This window comes from Ranitomeya imitator, chromosome 1 (assembly GCF_032444005.1).
Source record: "Ranitomeya imitator isolate aRanImi1 chromosome 1, aRanImi1.pri, whole genome shotgun sequence".
In the NCBI taxonomy this organism is placed as follows: domain Eukaryota; kingdom Metazoa; phylum Chordata; class Amphibia; order Anura; family Dendrobatidae; genus Ranitomeya; species Ranitomeya imitator.
Window position 1 is genome coordinate 888,879,147 of NC_091282.1, and position 14,529 is coordinate 888,893,675.

Genomic DNA, 14,529 nt, shown 5'->3' on the forward strand with positions numbered 1-14,529 from the left:
ATCACTACCCCAAACATCTTTTTTGGAGGGAAAAAGGTGGCAGAAACGAGGACTCTCGGTGCCGCCTAAAGATATGGCAACCTCTCCATCACCACTACTGAACAAGAACGTCATTAAGGGACAGTGGTCACAACCCGATAGTGACCACAGGGTTACCTTCCTGATGACTGTTCTCTTGAGACACCTCTAAAAAGAATGGTCACAGGAACTTCAGAAGTGGTTGAGCTTAAAGATTGATCTTTATAAAAACAGTAATTAGACCTACTCGTAATTGTATTTCCAGGAATCCATCCTGACAGCACACTGGAGGACTTCCTTCTTATCCATCATGGGACAGGAAACACGAGAGGTTAAAAGGACCCTCCCCCTACCACCCTTCAGTGCTTTTTTTTAAAGTAACACATCTGGATGGATGCAAAAACAAGGTTTATTCCAACAAAATAATCAATCATACAAATGTTACATCACATGAGTATAAAGATCATACAATAGGGAGGGAACTAATAGTGCTGTCAGGATGGATTCCTGGAAATACAATTACCAGTAGGTCTAATTACTGTTTTCCAGGTCACCACCTGACAGCACACTGGAGAAATGTCAAAGGAGAATGGTATTTAGGGTGGGACCACTGCTTGAAGTACCTTTCTACCAAAAGCCAACTGAGGCGACACCACATCTAACTTATAATGCTTAGAAAAGATACTAAGGGGGCGTGGCCTATGCCTTGTACAATGAGGACGTAGGAACTGGGTGCTCCAGTGAAACCCACAAAATCTAACTCAATCTGCGACGGTTTTGAACCATCTAAGCTATTGGATCTTTCAAGATCATTTTGGTCTAATTTTGGCACCTTTTGAGGACTTTGCGGCCTATACCTCCTCACAGGCCTGAAGCCAGGGACTAAATTTTTACATGTGGCCTGGATCCTCCTCCTCTCTCCCCTAAGAGTCCTGCAACTACTGGAGACTCAAGATAACAGGGGTCCTCTCCATATCCTCCTGCACTTTGAGGGGGTTCCCCTGAGAAGAAAGGAGACGCTGAAGCCCTCCTTGTACAAAGGACAAGGCTGAACTCCTGCACCACCGCAAGTAAAGGGAAAGATCCAGTCCCTTTGGAGCGGCACTTCAGTTGGGGTAAGGCCTTAGATTCACAGCCACTGTATTACCGATCTCCCCTGACCCTAGCCTCCACAGCCCTGCATACTCCCGCATCACTGGCCGGGAGATTAGGGAGCCTCACTGCAGACAGAGTAAGCAGGACAGAGATCCCTCCCTCCCCCACCTCTCCAGCTGCAGCTAAGAGAGAATCAGCCACTGACACCTGCCCTGCAGAAAGGAGCAGTGAAGACGCTCCATCGCTGCAGCTGCTGCCGACGCCAGGAGATCTAATTACAAGGCTGCTCTGTGAGAACAGGCAGACAACGCTGCCATATTACACAGCCCACAGCGAGACAGGGAGCAGTGCTGTAGATTTATCAGTGCTTAAGGCAGGGAGAGGTCTTCCCTAAATAAACGGTTGGGGGCTAAAGAAGAGGAACAGTAATATATAATTACCATAAACATTACCAGCAGGGAGCCGCTGTGGTTGCATATACTGAGGTCACTGATAGACCCTCATACTCCTCTAGCCCCAAGAAGTGCTTGAATCCGAGGAGGGGGCAGTCACACTGTCTGAGAGCAGCCTGGTTGTGCTAATATACAAGTAAGGGTTAATCTCATTCCCTTCAGGATTAAAGGGACAGAGAGCTAAGCTGCCACAACAATAAGCTCAAAGCTCACAAATCCTATTAGAGAGTCTGGTCTGGGGAACTCAACACCACAGCACCACCTACTGGCTTATATCTTAAAGGTGAAGCTCTTTTTCCCATAATCGCTGTGAAACCTATATCTTCTAAGCCTGCCACCTCTTATTACGTATCAACCACTACTATTCAAGTAAAAAGGGGGAAACATTAAAACAAACAAGGGGGGTAAGCTGGACAACGCTTTATACACCTACAAAACCTCTCCTTATGTCCAGAATGAGTACCACTAGAAACAAAGGGTCCTCTCCTACCTCAAAAATCCCCAACCTACCAAAAAGCAACAAAGCTCATCCACAACGCCAAGTAAACAGCGATAGAGCCACTACTACTAATAGAAGCAGATCCCGCTCACCACGCAGGCTTAACACTCCCACAAAGCAATCTTACTATCCCCAACACATACCCGTAAATAATGGTAAAAACAACCAGATCCTCACGGAGATGGACACTTCTCAGAGCCTTAAAAGAAATGCTCCAGGAACATGGGGAAAGGTTTATACCTCTTCACACGAACAATCTGGCTCGGACGAGGAGTCAGGATATCTCTCCAAATTCCTCCCCCGTGAAACCCAAGGCCAAGAAAAATCCCCCAAGCTATAACTATGTGGAAGATTTTCCATCTTTAAAGGGATCCAAAGTAGGTCTCGAACCGCCACAGGGAGACGTACTTTCATATTTGGCCAAACTATCTGAAAAAAAATGGAAAAAATGGGAAGGGATATGGACAAAAACTTCAAAGAACAAAGTAAACAAAGTAAACAGATTGACCTTAAATTAAATTCAATGTTTGAAAAGCTCTCTGAAAAGATCATCAACCATGAAGAGAGACTACAAAAACTACTTAGAGGAACTTTCTGCCGAGGTATACAAACTCAAGCTTAAAATCTCAGATGTGGAAGATAGAAGCCGCCGCAATAATTTAAAGATACGAGGCATCCCGGAAAGCATTCCTCCAGAACATCTCTCTGATCATATCTTCAAAACAGCTATACCAAACCTCTCCTCTTCTGACCTTGAGATAGACAGGGCTCATAGACTTCCGCGGCCCCCAAAATTAGCAGCCGAAGTCCCAAGGGACACAATCCTGAGGGCACACTTCTTCCAAACGAAAGAAAAAATTCTAAAATACCTAAAGGACCAAAAAACGTTCCCGAACCCGTATAGTGATCTGAAGGTCTTTCCTGACTTGTCAAAATTCACATTAGACGCTCCTTCTCCGGCGTCACCTCTGCCCTCAGGGATAAAGGAATCCCGTACAATTGGGGGTTCCCCCTCAAGCTCCTAATCCGCTACCAGGGCAAAGTTATCCCTGTCTTCACCCCAGAGGAAGGCGCCAACTTCTTAAGTTCCATCTCCAGACCAAGACAAAATACTGGAACATGAGAAATAACTTGACTGCCTACTAGGTTCTCTTTATGCCTACTTTTGGTTTCACTATTACCCGTCCATGTGAAATACCCCGAGTGTCTAGTAGCAGTTCATTAATTAGTGTTCTGCTTATGTTTATTGTTTACTGTTAACAATCTGCCTTTCTCTTTACAGGTTGCTTCTTTTGTTGATATACACCGATTGTATTCAAGTATTGGTTCAGTCTATATCATTTTATCCATCTGTTCCAGGTTCCAAGTTACTTAGCTCTCTACTGATCATCCCCGCACCTATTCCAAATTAGACCCATCATGAGTTTCAAACTCACCTCCTACAATGTGAAAGGCCTAAATAGCCCATGGAAGAGGTTCTCCCTCTGGAGGGAACTAGAAAGATCACACATAGACATTGCATGCATTCAGGAGTCAAAGTTCATCATTAATAATCACCCACACCTCTATCACAAAAAGTTCCCCCACATTTTTACATCCTGTGGTCCCCAGAAAAAAGCAGGTGTAATCACTATGATAAGTTCTTCAACTACTTTTGAAATCATAGAGGAACATAAAGATACTAACGGTAAATACCTCATCTTGATCTGCAAAATCAATGACCAAATCTGTACCCTAGTAAACCTTTATGGCCCCAACCGTCACCAGATTCGCTTTCTAAACAAGCTTATGAAAACCATCTCCAAGGTTAGGAAAGGTGAACTAATTCTTGCTGGAGATTTCAACATTACACCGGATAGCACTATAGACTCCTCCTCACACACCCGCAGTCCTTCAGATAACCTAAATCAGTGGATCTTTAAAAACGAACTTTTCAACGTCTTTAGGTGCCTAAACACGTCGTCAAGAGAGTACACTTTCTTTTCAGACGTTCACCAGTCCGCATCCCGGATTGATGTAATCCTTACGGACGTGTTCACTCTCCCCAGACTCCAGGAGATCTCTATAGGCAAAAAATCTTTCTCGGATCATTCACCAGTACACAGTCTTATTCAATTAGGCCCCCCTCTTAAGAAAGCCAATACGTGGAGATGTAACTCCAGCATCCTTCACGACACCTTCCACAAGCAAAAAATAGAAAAGGCCATTTCCCAATTCTTCCTAGAGAACAATTCCTCCTCAACCAACCCTTTCAACAATTGGTGTACTCACAAGGCTGTACTCAGAGGTACTTTCATTGACATTTCGTCAAAAATTAAAAAATAAAATAAAAGGAAAATCTTGGAAGTCCAAACCCAAATCCACAATAAAGAATCCGAAATACTAGCCCATCATTCCCAATCTTCCTCTCTCCAAACTGAACTCTTGACCTTGAGACAAAATCTCAAGTCACTCATCACCACTCCTTATGATGCTGTAGTAAAATCCTCAAAATATAAATATTACTCCTCACTAAATAAACCGACTTCGTTCATGTCAAATAGGGTAAAGAATAGAAGAATTTACAATAGAATCAACAGAATAGTAGCCACCTCCAAAAACGGTATTTTATCCCACCCCCAAGATATAGTTAACGAATTCGCCCACTTCTACCAAAAATTATATAACCTCAAATCAACTTTTTCCTCTTCCCAACCCAACTCGTCAGCTATCAATGATTACCTCAACTCAATCTTCCCTCTTTATCAACCGACGACTTGGCCTTTATGTCTGCCCCTTTTTCCCCTATTGAAATAGAAGATACTATTAACAAACTCCCCCTCCACAAATCCCCAGGCCCCGATGGTTTCAACAATTCATATTACAAAACCTTCAGTAAACTTTTATCTCCTCACCTTGCAGAAGTATTCAACTTCGCCGCCGACCGGGGGTTATTTCCAAAGGAAATGCTTGAGGCCTCGATTGTCCTGATCCCGAAACCTAAAGGTGACCCTGAACTATTGACCAATTATCGCCCTATTTCCCTCATCAACACAGACATAAAACTGTTCGCCAAAATATTAGCCAACAGGTTGAGTAATTTTCTCCCGTCTCTTCTGGTCAACGACCAAATGGGATTCACACATGGGAGACAACCCGCAGACGCCACAAGGAGATTGATAAACGCCATCAGGTACGCCAATTCAACAAAAACCCCAACAACTTTAATATCACTAGATGCCGAGAAGGCCTTTGACCGCATAAATTGGGATTTCCTTAGACACACTCTTTTCAAATTTGGATTTAATCAAAAACTAGTGACTACTATTATGGCACTATACTCAAACCCAAGCGCGAAAATAACCTCCAACAACCATCTCTCAAACCCCTTTACTATCTCAAATGGCACCAGACAGGGGTGCCCCCTATCACCCCTACTTTTCAACTTGGCCCTTGAACCCCTAGCCGAACACATTCGTAGCAATGCCAAAATTAAAAGGTATCCATACCCAACACAAGGAACACAAAATAAGCCTATTCGCAGATGATATTATTTTGACTTTAACTGACCCCCAAAACTCTTCATATGAGGTTTTTAGTGAGCTGGACAAGTTCTCAGATTTATCCAACTACAAAATCAACCAGTCAAAATCGAACATCCTTCCCCTTAATCTTGACACTAAACAAACGGATGCAATAAAGGATAAAACATCCCTTAACTGGTGCAACAGAGAGATTCCTTACCTAGGTATTACTCTCTGTAACAATCTCCACCTTATGGTGAAGATAAATCTGAGAAATTTGACAGATTCAATAAGTAAAGACTGCTTAATCTTTAAAGAAAAAAATCTCTCTTGGTGGGGAAAAAAAATTATATCCTTAAAACACATATCCTTCCAAAAATTCTATATGTTCTCCGATGCCTCCCTCTGCCCATCCCGGTCATACTCCTAACAAATATCCAAACCTTGTTCAAAACCTTCTTGTGGGGAGGAAAAAAAGCTAGGACTTCCTCCTCATCATTATACAGGAAGAAAGGGAATGGTGGGATGGGCCTTCCTAACATTATTGCCCATTATCAAACCCTTCTGATTAAACAAATTGTCCATTGGATTTCCCAATGTGAACCTCCGGCCTGGTTTGACTTGGAATTATTTTTAAATATAGGCAAACAGTTAAGTAATATCATCACTCAAGCAATCTCAAACCATCTTCCTAACTTTAACGCTCACCCTCTATTCCAGGCCATTGCCCAAGCTTGGTGTAAATTTTCCAAACCAAGCAGACGGACACACAAATTCTCCATTCTTAAAAACATACCCCTTACTCTTATCTTTAGTCTCTCTAATATAACCCTCCCTACAATTTGGCCAGAATTTAAAATCACTAAATTGGGAGATATCCACAACGGCTCCAATTTCTTAGACTTTTCATCCCTGAGGAAAAACTTTAACGTTCCTCACTCCTTTTTCTTAGAATTCATCCTTTTAAAAGATAATGTCCTCGCTTTACTTAATTCAAAAAATGAACTTTACCAACTCCTCAATAAAAGTCTTACTCAATCCTCACCATAAAATCTTCTGGAGTCATGGTTTTCTCTATGACTCTTTCAACAATGGCGATAGTTTGTCAAAAAGCCCTTATATGATCACCTGGGAAAAAACCCTAAAATCCACCTTTTCTACTGAGCAATGGGAAGAAGCTCTCTCCAAAACGTACAACTCCACAATCTCATTCCCACTTCAAGAAACATAATTTAAAACTATTAGTAATTGGTACCTTACCCCGGCAAAATTAGCACACTTCGGTCGTTCAAACTCATCCTCACCCCTTTGCTGGAGAGACTGCGGCTTCAAGGGAGACCTATTACATATGCTTTGGGAATGTCCTAGAGTCAAAATAGTCTGGTCTTGGATCTCTACCACTCAATAAACTCTCTAACAAAACTTTAACCCTCACACCTCAAATGGCCCTTCTTTCCCTTAACTTGGACGAACTAGACTTGGCACTCCAACCCATTTTTATTCATCTTTGTCTTGTAGCAAAAAATCTCATCACTTTCCACTGGAAAAACAAAATACTCCCAAATCCAGAGGTTATCCTACACCTAGTCCAGCAACACAGATCACATGAACTGAAATTTGCTTTGATTAGCAATCAGTTTGCAAGATTTTACAAAAAAATGGAACAAATGGGACATGGCCTTTCCGTCCCCCATTACTTAATTCCCTCACCACCAAATTCTAGGTGCAATACCATTTAATTGTATATTCCGTGCACTATCTAACGGTTCAATCCTTGTTAAATATTTGCTCACATATGATTGGCCTTAATTGGCTTGCAATCTCTCATTTGTTTATTTGTCTATGCGTTGGTTCGCAGTTGTTTCGTTTAAACCTTATGACATTGACATTATGTACCCTATAAGTGTATATCACTGTTGCTATAATGTTGCATTGCTATTTTTCCCTATGCCCCTCCCTTCTTTCCCCTCCCCCCCCCCACCGTCCTATCCCGCCCTTATTCACTTTTCTTGCCTGCTATTTTAAAATCCAAATAAAATCTTTGGAAAAGAAAAGATACTAAGATTAGACCATGATGCAGCCCTGCAAATCTGATCTGCTGTAGCTCCCCCTTTCTCCGCCCATGATATGGCCATGGCCCTAGATCAGAAGTCCCCAATGTTTATGACCTTGAGAGCCACATCCAGCCTTGAGAGAGGGTCGCGAGCCACATTCAGCTCCTGCCCCCTCACAATAATGGGAACCAAAGCTTTTCCACAAAAAAAAAAAATCAATCACCCCAAAGCAGTATACAAAGATCCATGGGTTCCTATAATACCCCCATTCAGTGTTCTCCTATAAAGCACTCCCAAGACACTGTCACATCCAGCTTCAAACATCTCCTCTGACAGGTGGTGTCATCTTGACTCCAGCGTACCATACTTAAATCATCTCAAAAACCCCTAAGACCAGTATATGTGCATCCAGATCTGCTCTTTGTGCAGGGCTGCTCACAAAATTCACTATTTTCAGATGTGCTCTTCATAACTGTTTGCTACACCTGGAACTATTGCACTAAGCTGGCAGACAGCCGCGAGCCACAATTCATGGGACCGCGAGCCACATATGGCTCCCAAGCTACAGGTTGGGGACCCATGCCCTAGATGAATGGGCTTTAAGATTAACCGGGGAATTCTGCTCTTTAGCTTTATAAGCTAAACTGATTGTAGATTTTATCCACCGTGCAATAGTCGCTTTAGACACTTTTTCCCCCCTATTTGGACCCCTGAACTGAACAAAAATTGTTGTCTTGTCTCCAGGGTCTAGATAAATCAAGGTACCTGAGTACCGTCTCTCTTGCGTCTAAATTATGGTAAAATCTTTCTTTTTGGTTTTTAGGGAACTGGCAAAATGACGGTAAAACAATCTCCTGATTCATATTAGTATCTGAGACGACTTTAGGGAGAAAAGCCGGATCGAGTCTTCGTACTAATTTATCCTCAAAGATTAGTAAATACGGGTTCTGCACCGATAGAGCCTGTAGTTCCCCCAATCTTTTTGCTGACGTGATCGCAATTAAACACGGTTTTACGGGAGAGTTTGTTAATATCTATATACCCTGTTATGTCCCAGGATTGTTCACATAGAAAATTCAGGACCAGATTAAGATCCCACGGCGGAACTGATCTTCTAATTAACGGTTTTAGCCTCTGGACTGCTCTAGAGAATCAACTAATCCAGGGGTGGGTAGATAGAGAAAAATAAAAAAATACACTCAGGGCAGCTATTTGGACTCTTAATGTACTTGGTCTAAGACCTTTATGAAATCCTGATTGCAAGAAGTCAAGAATCTTTGGGATGTTCGGATGGTCAGTATCAACGGTCATCTCCCTGCAAAACCCACAAAATCGTTTCCATATTTTTGTGTAGATAGCGGATGTCACTGGTTTCCTGCTGGCTTGAAGGGTAGAAATGACATCATCTGAAAGACCTTTTGCCCTCAAGACCTTCTGTTCAGGATCCAGGTCGCCAATTGAAGCGCTCCTGGATTCTGGTGTAGAACTGGACCCTGTAGAAGAAGATCCTCTCTTTCTGGTAACAGGAGGGGTTTTCCTACTGACAGCCTTCTTAACAACGGAAACCAACTTCGTTTCAGCCAGTGAGGAGCTATGAGAAGGACCTTGGCCCTGTCCTCGCAGATCTTCCTGAGTGTCCTTGGAATCATTGCCAGAGGAGGAAACGCATATAGAAGACCGTTGTTCCAGGGTTGTGAGAAGGCATCGATCGCAGCTGGGCTTTCCCAGGGGTTCAGGGAGTAAAAGGTTTCTACCTTTGCATTTTGCTTTGCAGCAAATAGATCCACTGTCGGCTTTCCCCAACGATGACAAAGATTTTTGAATACTTCGTTGTTCAGTTCCCACTCTGTAGGGGATACACTTTCTGCTGAGGAAATCCGCCAACTGGTTCTTGGACCCCTCCAGATGTACCGCCGAGATTGACAGTACCGACTTCTCTGCCCATCTGAAGATCTGTTCCGCCAGATCTTGCGATGCCATGTCTTGGCCCCCTTGATGACGAAGGAAGGCTACAGTTGTCGTATTGTCTGAAAAGACTTTTACATGTTTGTTCCTCAGTAGATGTTGCGCCGCCATTAAGACCTTCCAAACTGCATGCAGTTCTGTGGTTTGATGATTTCTTGCTGTCTTTTCTTTCCCAACGACCTTGGAAATATCTTCCTTGAACATGACCTCCCCAACCTTGCTGACTTGCATCTGTCGTGACCGTCACACTCGGGGCTTGAAGCCATGGTACCCCCAGCCGGAGGTTCCTGGAGAGAGTCCACCACACCAGGGATCTTTTGATTTGAAAAGAGTTTCAGCCTCCGATTTAGTGAGTTCTGTTTTCTGTTCCAGCTCCTCAGAACTCCCTGCTGAAGCTGCCGAGAATGAAACTGGCTCCAGCTCACGCAAGGGATGCAGGCCGTCATTAATCCCAAGACTTTCATCCCGTCTCTGATCGTATTTCGGCTTCGGGAGAAGTGATGGACCCTTTTTATTATGCCCTTTAGCCTGTCTTCTGGTAGGTAGGACATTCTTGTCTCTGAATCTAGCATGACTCCTAGGAATTTTATTCTGGATTTCGGTATTAGATCTGATTTCTCCCAATTTATAATCCATCCCAGACTCTCTAGTGTGGAAATGAGGGATTGACAGTTGATCCTGAGCTGGCCTACTGAGTCTGCCGCTACTAAAAAGTTGTCTAAATAAGGAATTACCATTATATCCCGATTTCTCAGATAGGCGACCACCTCTACCATAAGTTTTGTAAAAACTCTGGGAGCAGATGCCAGGCCGAAAGGGAGACAGCGAAATTGAAAATGGTAGATCTTTCCTTCCATATTTACCGCAAACCGCAGGAACTTCTGGTGATTTAGGTGAATGGGTAAATGGTAATATGCACTCTTTAGATCTAGAGTGCACATCACCATACCCCTTCCTAACAAAGGGATGGTTGACCGGATTGACTCCATCTTGAATCTCTTGTATAACACCCAATTGTTTAGGTGCTTTAAATTTATTATTGATCTCGATTCTCCCAATGGTTTTGTTATCGAGAAGAGATTCGAGTAATGACCTCTGTACTCCAGAGGGGAGCCGGAACAATTGCTGCCATTTTTAGGAGGTCCTGTATATCTGACCACATGGGGGATGATGATTTTAGATGGGAGCTGGTAACCAGGAACCTTTCGGGAGGAAGAGATGTAAACTATTCTGTATCCCTGGGACACAACCTGTAAAGCCCAAGGACTCGTTATTTTCCTCCACCCTTCTAGGAATCCAGCCAGACGACCCCTTACTCGGATGGCGTCATTTTCTACGGTAGCTAGAACCCGAACCAGAGTAGCTCGAGTCTTTGGTTTTAGGTCTGATATCCCCTCCTTTCTGGTAACTGCATCTACCCTGTTTCCCTTTACCCCTGTAATCTGGTTTTTGATTATAGCGGGGTCTCCGAAAGAGCTGGAACTTTTTAGGCTTTTCTTCCGGGAACCCCTTTTTTTTTTACTTCTGAGGCTTTCTCCAAGATATCGCCGAGGACCGGTCCGAAGACCCTGCCCCCGGAAAAGGGTATTGAACACAACTTGTTCTTAGAATGCATATCACCCGACCAGCTTTTGAGCCAGATAGCTCTTCGGGCTGCATTAGATAGGGATTGACCCCTAGCTGCGAACCTAACAGACTCCGCGGACGTGTCTGCCAAAAAGGTGGTTGCCAATTTTAACAGAGGCAGGGATTTCAGAATAGTTTCCCTGGGAGTTTTGGCTGTTAAATGATCCTGAAGATCATCTAACCACAGGTCCATGGAGCGAGCCACCGATGTCGCTGCTATATTTGCTCCAATAACTGCCGATGAACTCTCCCAGGCCCTTTTTAAAAGGCCAGCACTCAACTTTGTGGTGTGAAGAAACAAAAGATTTATTATCCCAAATCAGAAAACGTTTCGGTCCCACAACTGGACCTTCATCAGTAACGTTTACTGGGACAATGTATAGATTCAAGTGGCTATATGGCCTGCCCGGAGGTTGCTACCAATATAGTATTGGATATCCAGAGAGAAAAGTTACAGCCTATATGGGTGCTGTCATCGCGGCATCCACCGCTGAATAGCTGGCTTGCTATTGGTATGTCTATTTTAGGAATGTCGACCCATTCTTTAACTTCGTCTGGATCAAACGGCAAACGGAGTCTGAAATCTTTAGGGATAGTCTTTTCTCCGCCTCCTCCCATTCTTCCAGAATCATGGATCGGATATGGGAATTTACCGGAAAAACCTTAGAGGTCTGTGAGCGTAAGCCACCAAACATCTCATCCTGAACAGAACAAGATGGCTGAGGCTCCTCAATTTGCATAGTATGCCGTACAGCCTCCAACAGTTCTCCCGTGTCTGCCGCGGAGAATACATATCTTCTCCTTTCTCCGGAGGATCTCTACTCTCTTCTTCCTCCTCTACATCCGACCCAAAAGATGACGAGTCTCCAGAAGAGTAATCGACCCTCGGCCTTTTCCTAGGTCTCTCTGGAAGTGAGGCTTGAGGGAGTACCAGACCTGATATGGAAGCCTGAACCTCCTCTCTTATCATGGCTCTCATATTTGTCATAAGAGAAGCCTGCTCCTCTCCTATGATCCTGCAGGTGCATGCTTCACACAGGTGTTTCTGCCAGGTATCCTTCAGCTTAGCTGCACAGATAGGACACTTTTTATTCTTGCTGGGCTTCTTTAATGCCTTGTCAGGCAAGGAGGCCGCCTATAAGAAAAATAGAGCAAACACTAGTATAGTGCCACCCTCTTTTTTTTTTTTTTTTTTTAATAGGGATTCATAGTACAGAGCTCCTGCCCTACTTACTAGCGCCACGGACTCCTGTGCTCTGGCTGCGTCCTCGATGATCCTCTGGAGATCGCCTAATGCCCCCGCACATAACTTTTTATTCTGTTCCGCTCTTCTTATGCAGCGCTTCCGCGCTCTCTAACCGCTCCATCCTGCTGCTGCAGAGATGCCGCCCGCCCCCCTCAACCGCAAACCGGAAGTGACGCGCGGCTGGAAAGTGAGCATGGTGCAGCGCGGATTGGCTTCCCCCAGCGGCCGCATGGAGACGCCGACATCCTCAGAGGGATCGCATACACCAGGGGGCATGACGGAAGGATCGAGAGCCCCCGGCAGGGAGAAGCGATCCTCATACCAGGAACAGCGCTACACTGGTAGGCAGAGGGACCCTCGGGCGGGTGTCAGCCAGCGAGTGCCTCATGGAGGGAAGGGTGAGGCAAAACCCCCCGATCCACACCTCCCGCACAGAACGGTAGATCCTCTCGTCCGTTCCTATCCATAATAGGACAGGAAAAACACTGAAGGGTGGTAGGGGGGAGGGTCCTTTTAACCTCTTGTGTTTCCTGTCCCATGATTGATAAGAAGCACGTCCTCCAGTGTGCTGTCAGGTGGTGACCTGGAAAGGAAATTAGGAATCGGAAAACTCATTTAAAGGGAACCTGTCAGCAGTTTTGGCTAATATAAGATACGGCCACTGCCTTTCAGGGCTTATCTACAGCATTCTATAATGCTGTAGATAAGCCCCCGGTCAGACCTGAAAGATAAGAAAAATAAGTTTTATTATACTCACCCGGTGGGGCAGTTCGGTCCGATGGGTGTCGCAGGTCCGGGTCCAGCGCCTCCCATCTTCTTGCGATGCCACCCTCCTGCTGCTTCATCGCTCACTGGCATCACGCTCCTGCGCACTGCAGTACTTTGCTCTGCCCTCAACACGGCAGGCAAGTACGCCTGCGCAGGAGCACGATGCCTGGGAGCGATTAAGCAACTGGAGTGCAGCATTGCAAGATGGGAGGCGCCGGACTTGCGACACCCATCGGACTGGACCGCACCCCTGGGTGAGTATAATAAAACTTATTTTTCTTCACTTGAAGGTCGGACCGGGGCATTATAGAATGCTGTAGGTAAGCTCTGAAAGGCAGTGGCCTCATCTTATATCGGCCAAAACTGCTGACAGGTTCGCTTTAAAACTAAAAATATATAAAAAAAAACCTCTTATAAAAGATTGGAATTGTCATATATTTGTACTGATCTGAAGAATCATATGCAAACAGTAAAAACATTTATGTGAGTGCAATGAGCAAAAAAAATTGAGCAAAACAAAATCACTGAAGTGCTAGTCCGAAAAAAAAAAAAAAAAAAAAAGTGCATGGTATGGAATATATATCACCTCTAATATTACAAACTGTGCCCAGCTGGACTCCCATTTTGCCACGGCGTCCAGAATTAACTTGCATTTCTCATACAGCACTTTCATTTTGAGAACCTCCTCATCGTGTTGGCTTAAAAGATCTTCTGTAAAGTCATCTGCAACACAAGAATCCAGAAAGTAGGTTAGTTTAACAAAACACTCAAAAGATTTGGTTTAACTGGATGTATAAAGGGGCATTTTATTACACAGGGATGAGAAGTCTGAGTCAATGTCCATTTTGGTGGAGTCGGGGGTCGGTGTAAATTGGACCGACTCAGAAAATATATACCGTATTTCCCGGCGTATAAGACGACTTTTTGACCCCTAAAAATGGTCCCAAAAGTCGGGGGTTGTCTTATACGCCGGGTACGGCGTGTGCAGGGAGCGATCCTGCATTTCGGCGTGTGGTTCCCAGGGTCTGGAGGAGAGGAGACTCTCCTTCAGGCCTTGGGATCCATATTCATGAAAAAAATAAAGCATAAAAAACATGGATATAATCATCCTCGGACGGGCCCTGGATCACAGAGCTGCAAGCGTCTCCCTCTGTTCTTTAGAATGCGGTGAAAGACCTTCAATGACGTCGCGGTCACATGAGTGGTCAGGTGACCGGTCACCTGACGGCTCATGTGACTGCGACGTCATCGAAGGTCCTTCACTCACCGCACTCTAAGGAACAGAGGGAGACGCTTGCAGCAC

At 44.5% G+C, this 14,529-nt stretch overlaps 1 protein-coding gene across 3 annotated transcripts in view; it reads right to left on the reverse strand.

Annotated features, from left to right (window-relative positions):
* The window catches only part of LOC138652940 (protein regulator of cytokinesis 1-like), a 124,752-nt gene that overhangs the window by 28,584 nt on the left and 81,639 nt on the right, over positions 1 to 14,529 (reverse strand). For all 3 annotated transcript variants that reach the window (XM_069743166.1, XM_069743163.1, XM_069743164.1), the window contains exon 8: positions 13,813 to 13,949. In XM_069743166.1, the coding sequence (XP_069599267.1) occupies positions 13,813 to 13,949 (137 nt within the window). The remainder of the gene's footprint in view (positions 1 to 13,812; positions 13,950 to 14,529) is intronic.